This window comes from Lithobates pipiens, unplaced genomic scaffold (assembly GCF_037356315.1).
Source record: "Lithobates pipiens isolate NorthernLeopardFrog02 unplaced genomic scaffold, aLitPip1_a1.2 Scaffold_25, whole genome shotgun sequence".
Classification (NCBI taxonomy): Eukaryota; Metazoa; Chordata; class Amphibia; order Anura; family Ranidae; genus Lithobates; species Lithobates pipiens.
In genome coordinates this window covers 183,910,312-183,922,747 of record NW_027507787.1, presented here as the reverse complement: position 1 = coordinate 183,922,747, position 12,436 = coordinate 183,910,312, and the positions used below count along the sequence as shown (strand labels likewise).

At 43.0% G+C, this 12,436-nt stretch overlaps 1 protein-coding gene across 5 annotated transcripts in view; it reads right to left on the bottom strand.

Moving 5' to 3' along the window:
* The window catches only part of SH3PXD2A (SH3 and PX domains 2A), a 472,602-nt gene that overhangs the window by 220,548 nt on the left and 239,618 nt on the right, over positions 1-12,436 (bottom strand). For 2 of the 5 annotated variants that reach the window (XM_077455262.1, XM_077455263.1), the window contains exon 1: positions 11,554-11,675. The exons of the other annotated variants lie outside the window; for them this stretch is intronic. In XM_077455262.1, coding sequence (XP_077311388.1) covers positions 11,554-11,624 — 71 coding nt within the window. In that variant the 5' untranslated portion in view covers positions 11,625-11,675. Of the gene's footprint in view, positions 1-11,553; positions 11,676-12,436 lie in introns of those variants that run through there. 5 annotated transcript variants of the gene reach the window in all.

The window sequence follows — 12,436 nt, the reverse complement described above, 5'->3', positions numbered from 1 at the left end:
CACCTCACCACCGATCGCTGCGATGCGCACCCCCACGGGCGCATGGCGGCTGTTATCCTGCTGGATGTCATATGACGCCCAGTCAGGATAACTGAACCACCGCCTGCCTGCCATTTTGCTATAGGCCAGGTGGGAAGTGGTTAAAAAAACACAATATAAAATATGTTAAATTAGTGCCACTAAATCTGCCAATTTCCAATACCTGGCAGAACTCAAAAATTTATATTTTAGACCAGGGGTCCCCAAACATTCTAAACAAAGGGACAGCTTATTGTCCTTCAGACTTTAGAGGGGCCGGACTGTGGCCAATGTGAGCAGAAATTTTCCTGGCATCATTGGGAGTAAACATAGCTACAGTGTCTTGCAAAGTATTCACCTCCCTTGGCTTTTTACCCATGTTGTTACAGTACAGCCTTTAGTTCAGTGTTTTTTAATCTGAATTATATGTGATGGATCAGAACACAATAGTCTAAGTTGGTGAAGTAAAAATAGGAGAATATATACATAAAACTATTTTTCAGAAATAAAAAACTGATAATTGCCATGTGCGCATGTATTCACCCCCTTTCTTATGAAGCCCATAAAAAGCTCCGGTGCAACCAATTACCTTCAGAAGTCACATAATTAGTGAAATGATGTAAACCTGTGTGCAATCTAAGTGTCACATGATCTATCATTACATATACACACCTTTTTGAAAGGCCCCAGAGGCTGCAACACCTAAGCAACAGGCACCACTAACCAAACACTGCCATGAAGACCAAGGAACTCTCCAAACAAGTAAGGGACAATGTTGCTAAGAAGTACAAGTCAGGATTAGGTTATAAAAAAATAACCAAATCGTTGATGATCCCTAGGAGCACCATCAAATCTATCCTAACCAAATGGAAAGAACATGGCACAACAGCAAACCTGTCAAGAGACGGCCGCACACCAAAACTCAGGGACTAGGTAAGGACAGCATTTATAAGACAGGCAGCATGGGGACCTAAGGTAACCCTGGAGGACCTGCAGAGTTTCACAGCAGAGACTGGAGTATCTGTACATAGGACGACAATAAGCCATGCGCTCCATAGAGCTGGGCTTTATGGCAGAGTGGCCAGAAGAAAGCCATTACTTTCAGCAAAAAACAAAATGGCACGTTTTGAGTTTGCGAAAGGGTATGTGGGTGACTCCCAAAATGTATGGAGGAAGGTGCTCTGGTCTGATGAGACAAAAATTTAACTTTCTGGTCATCAAAGAAAATGCTATGTCTAGCACAAACCCAACGCATCACATCACCCAAACACCATCCCAGTTAGGACTGGGAAACTGGTAAGAGTTAAGAGAAAGAATGATGGTGCTAAATGCACGGATATTCTTGAGAAAACCTGTACCAATCTGTGTGTGATTTGAGGCTTCACCTTCCAGCAGGACAATGACCCCAAACACACTGCTAAAGCAACAATTGAGTGGTTTAAGGAGAAACATGTAAATGTGTTGGAATGGCCTAGTCGAAGCCCACACCTCAATCCAATAGAAAATCTATGGTCAGATTCAAAGATTGATGTTCACAAGCGCAAACCATCCAACTTGAAGGAGCTGGAGCAGTTTTGCAAAGTGGAATGGGCACAAATACCAGTGGTAAGATGTGACAACTCATAGAGACTTGGCCCTTGTACACACGGTCAGAAATTCAAACTGAAAATGTTGTCGGATAATCCGACCGTGTGTGGGCTCCATCGGACTTTTTCCATCGGAATGTCCGACCAACAAAGTTTGAGAGCAGGATATAAAATTTTCCGACAACATGATCCGATCGGACTTTGTCCGATCGTTTGTAGAGATTTCTGATCGGACAAAGTGCCACGCATGCTCAGATCAAATTTTGAGACCAAAGCTATTGGCTACTAGCCTGAACGTAGTCGTAACGAATGAACGTCATCACGTTCTGAACGATCGGATTTTCCAACAACTTTGTCCGACCGCGTGTATGCCAGTTTTGGACAAAATCCGTCTGAAAAAATCAGACGAATTTTGTGGTCGGAATGTCCGACTGTGTGTACAAGGTTTACTATTTCAAAGCAACTTGGAGCTGTGATAACCGCAAAAGGTGGCTTTACAAAGTATTGACTTTCGGGGGGTGAATAGTTATGGACATTGACTTTTTCTGTTATTTTGTACTATTTGTTGTTTGCTTCACAATAATAATAAAAAAAATCTTCAAAGTTGTGGGCATGTTCTGTAAATTAAATGATGCAAATCCTTAAATAATCCATGTTATTATGTTAAATGCCAAGTGGGGTGAATACTTTTGCAAGGCACTGTACATTTGGTATTAGCGGGAGGAATACTGTCCCATTGTTGGAAATATAGGGGGGAATAGTGTCCCATTTTCGGTTTCAGATGGCAGAATAGTGTCCCCTATCATTGGGAAGAATAGTGCCCCAAGGACTAGATAAAGGCAAGCATAGGACCCCTGGAGTTTGGAGACCACTGCAGGAGAAGAGTTGAGGGTTAATTTGGCTAAACAGTCAGTGGATATCATTTGTTGTTTAAACTCACGCCAGATGCTCTCTCTCTCTGAGCTGCCGATTACCTTGAAATCGGGCATTAGACTTACAGCAGTAATTTGCTTGGTGTTGATTTCAAATATGACCTCTAATCCTTTTAAACATTTTAAAACACTGAGGCCATAAAAGGTTAAATGCAGGGACAGGCATGAGACGTAATGTCTATAGGGAATTCTACTAAAATGATGGAAGCCAAGAGTGACCTATTTTACCCCATTTACATAGAGGCATCAATTTTTAAGCCAGGACAAGGTCAAACTGTCAGTGTGTAATTCACTCGCATGCATTTAAATGGACAGTTGCCATTAAGTGTCATGCTGAAAAAGAAGATTCTTTCTGTATCATAATTTGGATATTCATTTCATACCACAATAGACTAGAAAGCATAGGTGGGCCATGCAAATACAGACAATTCTGCATCTCTAATGTGAACCATTCACAATTTACACATTTTTAATCAACCTTTCCTTTCCACCTCTTGGAAATCATCTGCAGGAAACACATTCTGGAATTTTATGTACAATGAACTCAGTGGAGTAGAAAAAAGGGTGGGCCACATAGCTAACAATTACAATCCAAATGGCATTCTTCTACAGCAGGATATTATTATTATTATTAAAGGTACTTATATAGCGCCGTCAATTTACTTAGCACTTTACATATACATTGTACATTCACATAAGTCCCTACCCTCAAGGAGCTTACAATCTAAGGACCCTAACTCCCATTCATATACTAGGGCCAATTAACCTACCAGCATGACTTTGGAGTGTGGGAGGAAACCCACACAGGCAACAGGTAGAACATGCAAACTCCAGGCAGGTAGTGGTTGGGATTCGAACCAGCAACCCTTTTTACTGCTCGGCGAGAGTGCTACCCACTCCACCACTGTGCCGCCCACTATACCAAATAACTGAGGTTTTAGGTGAAACCTTCCCCACATGTGTCAAACACAAGTTTTCTGTCTTTACAAGAATAGCTTTCCTCTCTGGGGCTCTTACAGATCCCTGCCTGCCCTGCACTCATGGCAGGGACAAGTGAGATGTAGGTGCAGTGTGGTCATAGGTGGGATAGGGTATCACATGGGGATCTCCATCTGTGCCTGGTGCAGAGATGTCGACCAATGATCTTGCTGCAAGTGAGAGAGGCGGAGCCACCTACACACTGCAGGGAGGTAATAGAGGCAGGCTAGGTATTTTTTTTAAATGGTGAGATATGAGGAAGGTTCGGGGGGGGGGGGGGGGGGGTATATGGAGGGAGGTGTGCGCAGAAGTGGGGGATGGGAGATAGTGGTGTAGAGATCAGAGCTGAGGAGGGGTAGAAGTGAGATGTGGACAGCCGTATGTAGTGAACCCCTGAACTCTGCACTATGTCCGTGGCGCACCCCTGAACTCTGCACTATGTGTATAGCACACCCCTGAAACTACATTCTATACAGCACATCCATGAACCACACACATAACGCACTCCTGGTATTTATTATTCTTTTAAGATCCCCCTCCCCCACTCTTCAAAGTGCAATTTGGCCCAACCAACATTCAATGCGGTTCCGTAGGGGTGGGGCATGGTTGAGCTCCTGCGCCTACTCTCTGAGAAAATAAGCCCTGGATATATTTATATAGTCTTACAGATACAGGTGGCCCTTTGAGGGAAACCATAATACAGACGTGGCCCACAATGAAATTGAGTTTGACACCCTTGAGCTACACATTTTAGTATACTTGCCTACAAAACACCTGTACTTATACTTTGGTATACATGATACTTGAGATGCTCTTAGGGTGTCCATGCAGGGGACAGACCAACCTTAACAGAACTGGCTGATGCATGGTTAAGTCAAAATGTGAACATCCCAAAAACTATCCATCCACAGAAGCAATTCTATGACTAAACATGCCTATGATAACACTTTGTACACATACACAATGCAACCACCAAATTGAGGACAAGGTCATATGAGGACCTCTCATACTAGTAAATTAAGTTTGTGAAATGAAATGATGTTTTGAGGCGTTCTTATATGCAGCATCTTTCATGAAAAGATCCTCTCATCTGACAGGGCCATAGGCATGAAAAGATCTTTTAAAGTGCTACCTGTGTCTGAAAGATCCTAATCTACTCAATAACTAGGCCTTATATGAACACTTATAAACAAGACAATAATGCTAACGTTCTTATGTAGCACAGCTTGATGCTCATCTGGATGAAATGATCTCCTTGATGAGCACTAGTAGCTCTCTATTCTCCCAGATGCACTACTGCATAACATCAGGAGCAGACAGGACACTAAAGACTTTAACCAGATGAAATTTGAAAGTGCAAAATGGCAAAATGAACATTTGGAATCGTGAAGTGTCAGAGATTTATTGCACTTGATCAGTGGCCAGGGTGACCTACCAGGATTAGATATCTTGCTTGTTTGATGTGTAAAGCTGGAATGGAAAGCAGTGATCCACCACCTACTTTGATTTCCCTACATGCTATTTGTTTCCACACACATTGCAGCTCTTGGCAAGTGAGGCCTGATTTAGCACCCAGGAATGGAGATCGGTGTCCCAGAACACACTGCAAGGAGATTATAGCCATAGTTACCAACTCACAACAAAGCATAAAAATGCTCAAACCAGCTGTGTGTGGAAAGTGGGAGTATAATGAAGAAATTAAAAACCTGGCATGGATGCTGAATGGACATCAGATCCATTGTCTATACATATAAAAAAAAAACACTGCATAAACACAGTCTTAATGAACATGAACACTCTAGATACTCTTGGAAGAAGCATCTGGTACTTGTTCCAAAATACTTTTTTTGTCCTAAAGGTGGTCAAATATTGTAATGACGGCCCTTTTCCAATCCCTTTTAGGGAAAGAATACGAGTACCTCCAGCTAACTCAAGTGCTCTTTATTGCATACATCCTTGCCCAGCAATGCCCATTCTGGGGTGGAGGTGGAGTTCCCAACAGTTCTTGTTATTTCACCATGTGCAGTCGTAAACCTGAAGGATGACCTCTTTAGAGAAACACCATAGCAGACCACATATAGGATCTGTATTTATTTCTTTATGAACTTTGCTACCTGTTTTTGTCAACATGTCAACAGACAAGGGTCTATATACACAAACCATTAAAATAGTTATAAAGGTTCCTCTGTGACAATCTAAACAGGTCTCAAATACATTAGCAGGAGCAATAAAAATGTAAAATCTTTCACCTTCCTAGATAAAGCCAAAGTTGGCTACATTTGTGTCCCGTACACTCCTCCTCCCAGCCACTGAAGCCAAAACTGGGGGGGGGGGGGGGGGGTGACTTCAGCGGCATATTCAGTTCTGCCAATCCAGACAGCAGTGGGAAGGGCTCAGTGTAGTCAGCTGCTGTCTGACAAGCTACAGCAATATGAATTTGCAAATAACCACAGGCTACATGAGAGCAGCGTCACTGCTTCAAATTCAGTAGTAGTGCAAAAGCATTTTCCTCCCATGAAGGTGGTTGTAAACCCAGTGTAGTGATGAGTCTCGTGTGATACACAGAGATTATAAAAAACCTCCTACATAAGTTACACCTTTTTATCTGCAGCTCTCTTCACCACAGCCATTCAAAATAGAGAATTTACACAGCATTTCTGAGCTTCTGAAGGCAGGGGGTGGGGATCTGATGTCAAGCACTGCACAGCACAGACCAGGGAGCTGAGTGTAATCTGAAACATGAGGGGAGGGAATGTACACGGGGAAACATGCACATCTGAGGCTATCAATCCCCTTCTTTGTGTTGGGGTGGGGGGGGGCATCTCAGGGGATTAAGTGCCCTTTGCCTATATACCAAAATCCTCTGGCCCCCTCCCATACCCACAGCCATAATCTTCCGATGCTGTGGGGGATAATACCAGCACTGAACCTGTGACAGGCACTCAGATGTACTGTTCTATAGCTTCCATTAATGAAAAGGAATCTGGAGGAGAAAGACCTTTCATTTATCCGCCTGTCCTCCATTTATAGAGTGCTTTTCATTCATGAAAGAATTTGCTTCTATGAATGGGGGGGGGGGCAGAATAGATGGGCCTACTCGCCCCTCTTGAGGGGTACCTATCACAGGTCCAGTCCTGGTATTAATCCCCGCAGCACCTGCAGATTATAGTTGGGTGGTATGTGAGGGAGTGAGTGAAAGACTTCTGATTCTCACTGTTACGGCTGGCACCAGTAAAAGGGATACTTCAGTGTAAATGTTGGTAACATGCTTAGTGCTTATTTTTAAAAACATATTTTTTTTCTAAACTTAGGCTTTAAAATAGCAGAAAGCATGTCTTTTAAAGTTTCCTGAAAGACAACAAGAAGGTGGAAATTAGCACTTATTTTTAAAACATTATTTTTGGAGCACATTTGTCCATTCATACAGTGCCTTGCGAAAGTATTCGGTCCCCTTGAACTTTTCAACCTTTTGCCACATTTCAGGCTTCAAACATAAAGATATCAAATTTTAATTTTTTGTGAAGAATCACCAACAAGTGGGACACAATTGTGAAGTGGAACGAAATCTATTGGATATTTTAAACTTTTTTAGCAAATAAAAAACTGAAAAGTGGTGCGTGCAAAATTATTCAGCCCCTTTACTTTCAGTGCAGCAAACTCACTCCAGAAGTTCAGCGAGGATCTCTGAATGATCCAATGTTGTCCTAAATGACTGATGGTGATAAATAGAATCCACCTGTGTGTAATCAAGTCTCTGTATAAATGCACTTGCTCTGTGATAGTCTCAGGGTTCTGTTGAAAGCGCAGAGAGCATCATGAAGACCAAGGAACACACCAGGCAGGTCCGTAATACTGTTGTGGAGAAGTTTAAAGCCGGATTTGGATACAAAAAGATTTCCCAAGCTTTAAACATTCCAAGGAGCACTGTGCAAGCGATCATTTTGAAATGGAAGGAGTATCAGACCACTGCAAATCTACCAAGACCTGGCCGTCCCTCTAAACTTTCAGCTCAGACAAGGAGAAGACTGATCAGAGATGCAGCCAAGAGGCCCATGATCACTCTGGATGAACCGAAGAGAACTACAGCTGAGGTGGGAGAGTCTGTCCATAGGACAACAATCAGTTGTACACTGCACAAATCTGGCCTTTATGGAAGAGTGGCAAGAAGAAAGCCATTTCTCAAAGATATCCATAAAAAGTCTTGTCTAAAGTTTGCCACAAGCCACCTGGGAGACACACCAAACATGTGGAAGAAGGTGCTCTGGTCAGATGAAACCAAAATCGAACTTTATGCCCACAATGCAAAACAATATGTTTGGCGTAAAAGCAACACAGCTCATCACCCTCAACACACCATCCCCACTGTCAAACATGGTGGTGGCAGCATCATGGTTTGGGCCTGCTTTTCTTCAGCAGGGACAGGGAAGATGGTTAAAATTGAGGGGAAGATGGATGCAGCCAAATACAGGACCATTCTGGATGAAAACCTGTTGGAGTCTGCAAAAGACCTGAAACTGGGATGGAGATTTATCTTCCAACAAGACAATGATCCCAAACATACAGCAAAATCTACAAAGGAATGGTTCACAAATAAATGTATCCAGGTGTTAGAATGGCCAAGTCAAAGTCCAGACCTGAATCCAATCGAGAATCTGTGGAAAGAGCTGAAAACTGCTGTTCACAAACGCTCTCCATCCAACCTCACTGTGCTCGAGCTGCTTTGCAAGGAAGAATGCGCAAGAATTTCAGTCTCTCGATGTGCAAAACTGATAGAGACATACCCCAAGCGACTTGCAGCTGTAATCGCAGCAAAAGGTGGCTCTACAAAGTATTAACGCAAGGGGGGCGAATAATTTTGCACGCCCCACTTTTCATTTTTTTATTAGTTAAAAAAGTTTCAAAAATCCAATAGATTTCGTTCCACTTCACAATTGTGTCCCACTTGTTGGTGATTCTTCACAAAAAATAAAAATTGTATATCTTTATGTTTGAAGCCTGAAATGTGGCAAAAGGTTGAAAAGTTCAAGGGGGCCGAATACTTTCGCAAGGCACTGTATATGAAGAAGTTTATTTATGTAAAAATGTTAGATTTTATAGAAATAAGTTAAATAATTAAAATCTAGGTGTTATACATAAGAAATAATATTTAGCAACACATTGCCCACTAACCGCCACTTTTAAGCCCTGTTCACTAGAGATGTCCTTGCAGTTTGCCCGGTGGTCGATTGGCGGTGAATTTTGCTTGTTCGCGATTCGCCAAACCGGCGGACTTCTGGCGCTGTTCCCGTGGCGCACATATGCGTTTACATTGTGAAAGAACTTTGACCCATGATGACACATCCATCATGGGGTACAGGACAGCCAATTGAGACATTTCAGCACATGGACAATTGGACATTCCCCCTACCTTATAAATAGACCTGATCTGGCGGCCATTTAACATTGTCTTTTGTCAGTGTAGGGACAGAGACGCTGTGTGGAGCAGGGACAGCCAATTTAATCACTAGCTATTACTATTAGGTCCACAAAAGTCCTTTTAAGGACTGGTATAGGTGTACAGTATATAGGGTTGTAATACGCTTAGAATATACTTTCTTTCAATTATACAAAGTATATTCTGGTGCACTGCTGCTGAGTGCACTGCTGACCGATTCTGCAGTTGTCTTTTGTCAGTGTAGGGACAGGACGCTGTGTGGAGCAGGGACAGTCAGTTTAATCACTAGCTATTACTATTAGGTCCACAAAGGTCCTTTTAAGGACTGGTATAGGTGTACAGTATATAGGATTGTACACGTATAATATACTTTATTTCAAATATAGAAAGTATATTATGGTGCACTGCTGACTGCTGTGCTGCTGAGTGCTGACCGATTCTGCAGCTGTCTTTTATCAGTGTAGGGACTGAGGGACAGTTTGGTGTTTTGGAGCAGGGACAGTCTGCAAATCACTAGCTACTAGGTCCACAAAGGTCTTTTTAAGGACTGGTATATGTGTACATATAGGGTTGTACACGTATAATATACTTTCTTTCAAATATAGAAAGCATATTATAGTGCACTGCACTGCTGTGTTGCTGACCGACTGTCAGATTTTTGGGTCCCGCAGCGAGTTGCTGGTATCAGTGCTGGTGTCAGTGCTCTCTATCTCAGTGCTGGTGTGGTGTCAGTGCTCTCTATCTCGGTGCTGGTGTCAGTGCTCTCTATCTCGGTGCTGGTGTCAGTGCTATCTATCACGGTGCTGGTGTCAGTGCTATCTATCACGGTGCTGGTGTCAGTGCTATCTATCACGGTGCTGGTGTCAGTGCTCTCTATCTCAGTGCTGGTGTGGTGTCAGTGCTCTCTATCTCGGTGCTGGTGTCAGTGCTCTCTATCTCGGTGCTGGTGTCAGTGCTATCTATCACGGTGCTGGTGTCAGTGCTATCTATCACGGTGCTGGTGTCAGTGCTCTCTATCTCGGTGCTGGTGTGGTGTCAGTGCTCTCTATCTCGGTGCTGGTGTCAGTGCTCTCTATCACGGTGCTGGTGTCAGTGCTCTCTGTCTCGGTGCTGGTGTCAGTGCTCTCTATCTCGGTGCTGGTGTCAGTGCTCTCTATCTCGGTGCTGGTGTCAGTGCTCAGTCTCTATCACAGTGCTGGTGTCAGTGGTCAGTCCCTATCGCGGTGCTGGTTTCAGACAGTGAGGGAGATAGCAGCAGAGAAGCCAATCAGCAGGAGGTGCCAGCACCATGGCTGAGGATCAGCACTGGACTGGCACCTCCGGACCACCGCAGTGGAGCCCTGCATAGATGGGGGTAAGGGCCAGGCAGAGGGAGGGGCTCAAGCACAGGTTGGCACACTGGGACACTGGCACAGGACTGCGCTGCCCTGACTGTGGCACTGATTATCTCCTGCACCCCCTTCATAGCCTGCCCTGACCTTGCCTCTCCTCCATGGCCTTCATGCGCTCCTGAATTGTCAAAATTTTACAGATAGAAAAAAAATGCTTGTTGTTGTCGATCCCAGATTCACTTAATACTTTTGTTATGTCAGTGTCCATGTTGTGGGACTATGTGTGCACAGCTAGTAAGTATTTTGTGGCTGAAAATATGACCTGGAGTTTTTTAAGGTTCGCCTGCCATTAAAGTCAATGGGGTCCGCCAAACTTTTGGCCGCGTTCGCGGTTTGCAAAACGCTCCGTCGGAAGTTCGTCCATCACTACTGTTCACACCCGTGCTACATCTTTGATGAGCTTTTATCAAAAAGCACATTTTATAGAATTCAATGGTAGCGCACCAAAATTGCACGTACAAAGTGCCTAAAAAACAAGGAGCCAAAAATGCACTGGACATATGTGAACTGGCCCTTAAAGCGGATCTACACTGTATCTGAACACCACAAAACAAAAACACAATTTCATTCATTTTTAGTATTCAAAACTAATTCTCCCATCCATCCATGTCTCCATGCTTTATTTTGCTGAGAAATCACTTTGAAAAACACTCCCTAGCATTTCCGGCCATAGCCTTCTTGAGTAAGGCCAGGTGATGCATGTTGCATTTGTTTCCTAGAATTCACCTGTTCTTAGCTCAGACATGCAAGCAGAAGGGTGTGCTTACCTAAGAAAGACCCTTCTCCCCACCTGAAGAGTCCTGGGATGTGTGACATCATTTTCCTAGGCATAGGAACCAGGAATAACTGAAGAAATGGATCAAAAAGGTTTAACCCAAGTAAATATATACCTTCCTATCTATTTAATAAAGCTTCGAGCATAAAGATTAAAAATAATCTATGTAAATTGGGAGAGTGAAGCTCCACTTTAAGGCAGCCTAAAATGGCAGCTAACAGAACAATAGTTTGAACAAAGAAAGCCACATAACTCTTCGGTGACACTACCAAACTGCTGGGAGAAACAACAAGGCAAAGATAAAATCAGGAAGACATAAACTCTGAGAATACAAGGCTGACAGTGAGCAGAAAATACACTCAGATGAGTCAGTGACAGCACAGATAAAGAGGTTAAAAGGAGACATTGTCTAAAGGGAAGCTGTTTATCAATCACTTACTTTAGATTTTGGTTTTCTGAGTCTTCCTGTTTGATGTATATAAAGCAGTTTAGAGCTGCAGCGTGCTTCATCCCTATATAAACTGTTCTTTTCCAGAACTCTGTTCTGTGAGATGATCTGGATTTTACTAACATGAACAAAGAGCACATGATGTTTTCGGCTTACCCTCCCAGATTTCATGGGAGCGGAGCATATATGCACGTTTAACTCTTACTTACGAGCTATAAAAAATAGACACTACCGACCCCTAAGGTTTAGGACTATGCATGTTTCCCTAGCAGATTAACCATTGCTTTTCTTCTTATATAAGCAATCAAATGAGAGGTTGTCATTCTACCTTAAAAGTGTAACTTCCTTTTTAGTGCCGTTGCACTTATTTTATCATTATAATTTTATTTATTATTGATGAGGTATCCTTAGTTGATATAATGAGTAACTACATATTAGTCAAACTCCAGATTAAACTTTTTTTTTTAAGTGTTTAGGATAGAATGGGAATTTACAATGTCTGTTTCCATTTCTATTTATGTTCCAAACAAGGAGATTTCCCCTCATTTCATGTCTGTTTGATGCCCAAACAAAAAAAAGCATTGTGTTGGGGGAGGGGGGCACATAGAAAAGTGATGGCAGGTCTATTGATTCTGCCCCATTTTTTTAAATGTATCCATGTTTTTTCATTTTTGTTTTTTTTTGGCCTTACTTCTCAATTGGATCACAGGGGTGCATTTCGTTCTGTGCCCATTGTCGGCTGACATCACAGAGCCGGTCCAGACTCAAAGAAGATCCCGACCATATGGGCAGTATCAGCCCAAAAGCCTGAAACCGCACCCAGCTCAGCCTCTCAGCGATCACTAAGAGCCTGAGCCAGCCCATCCGGCCCACT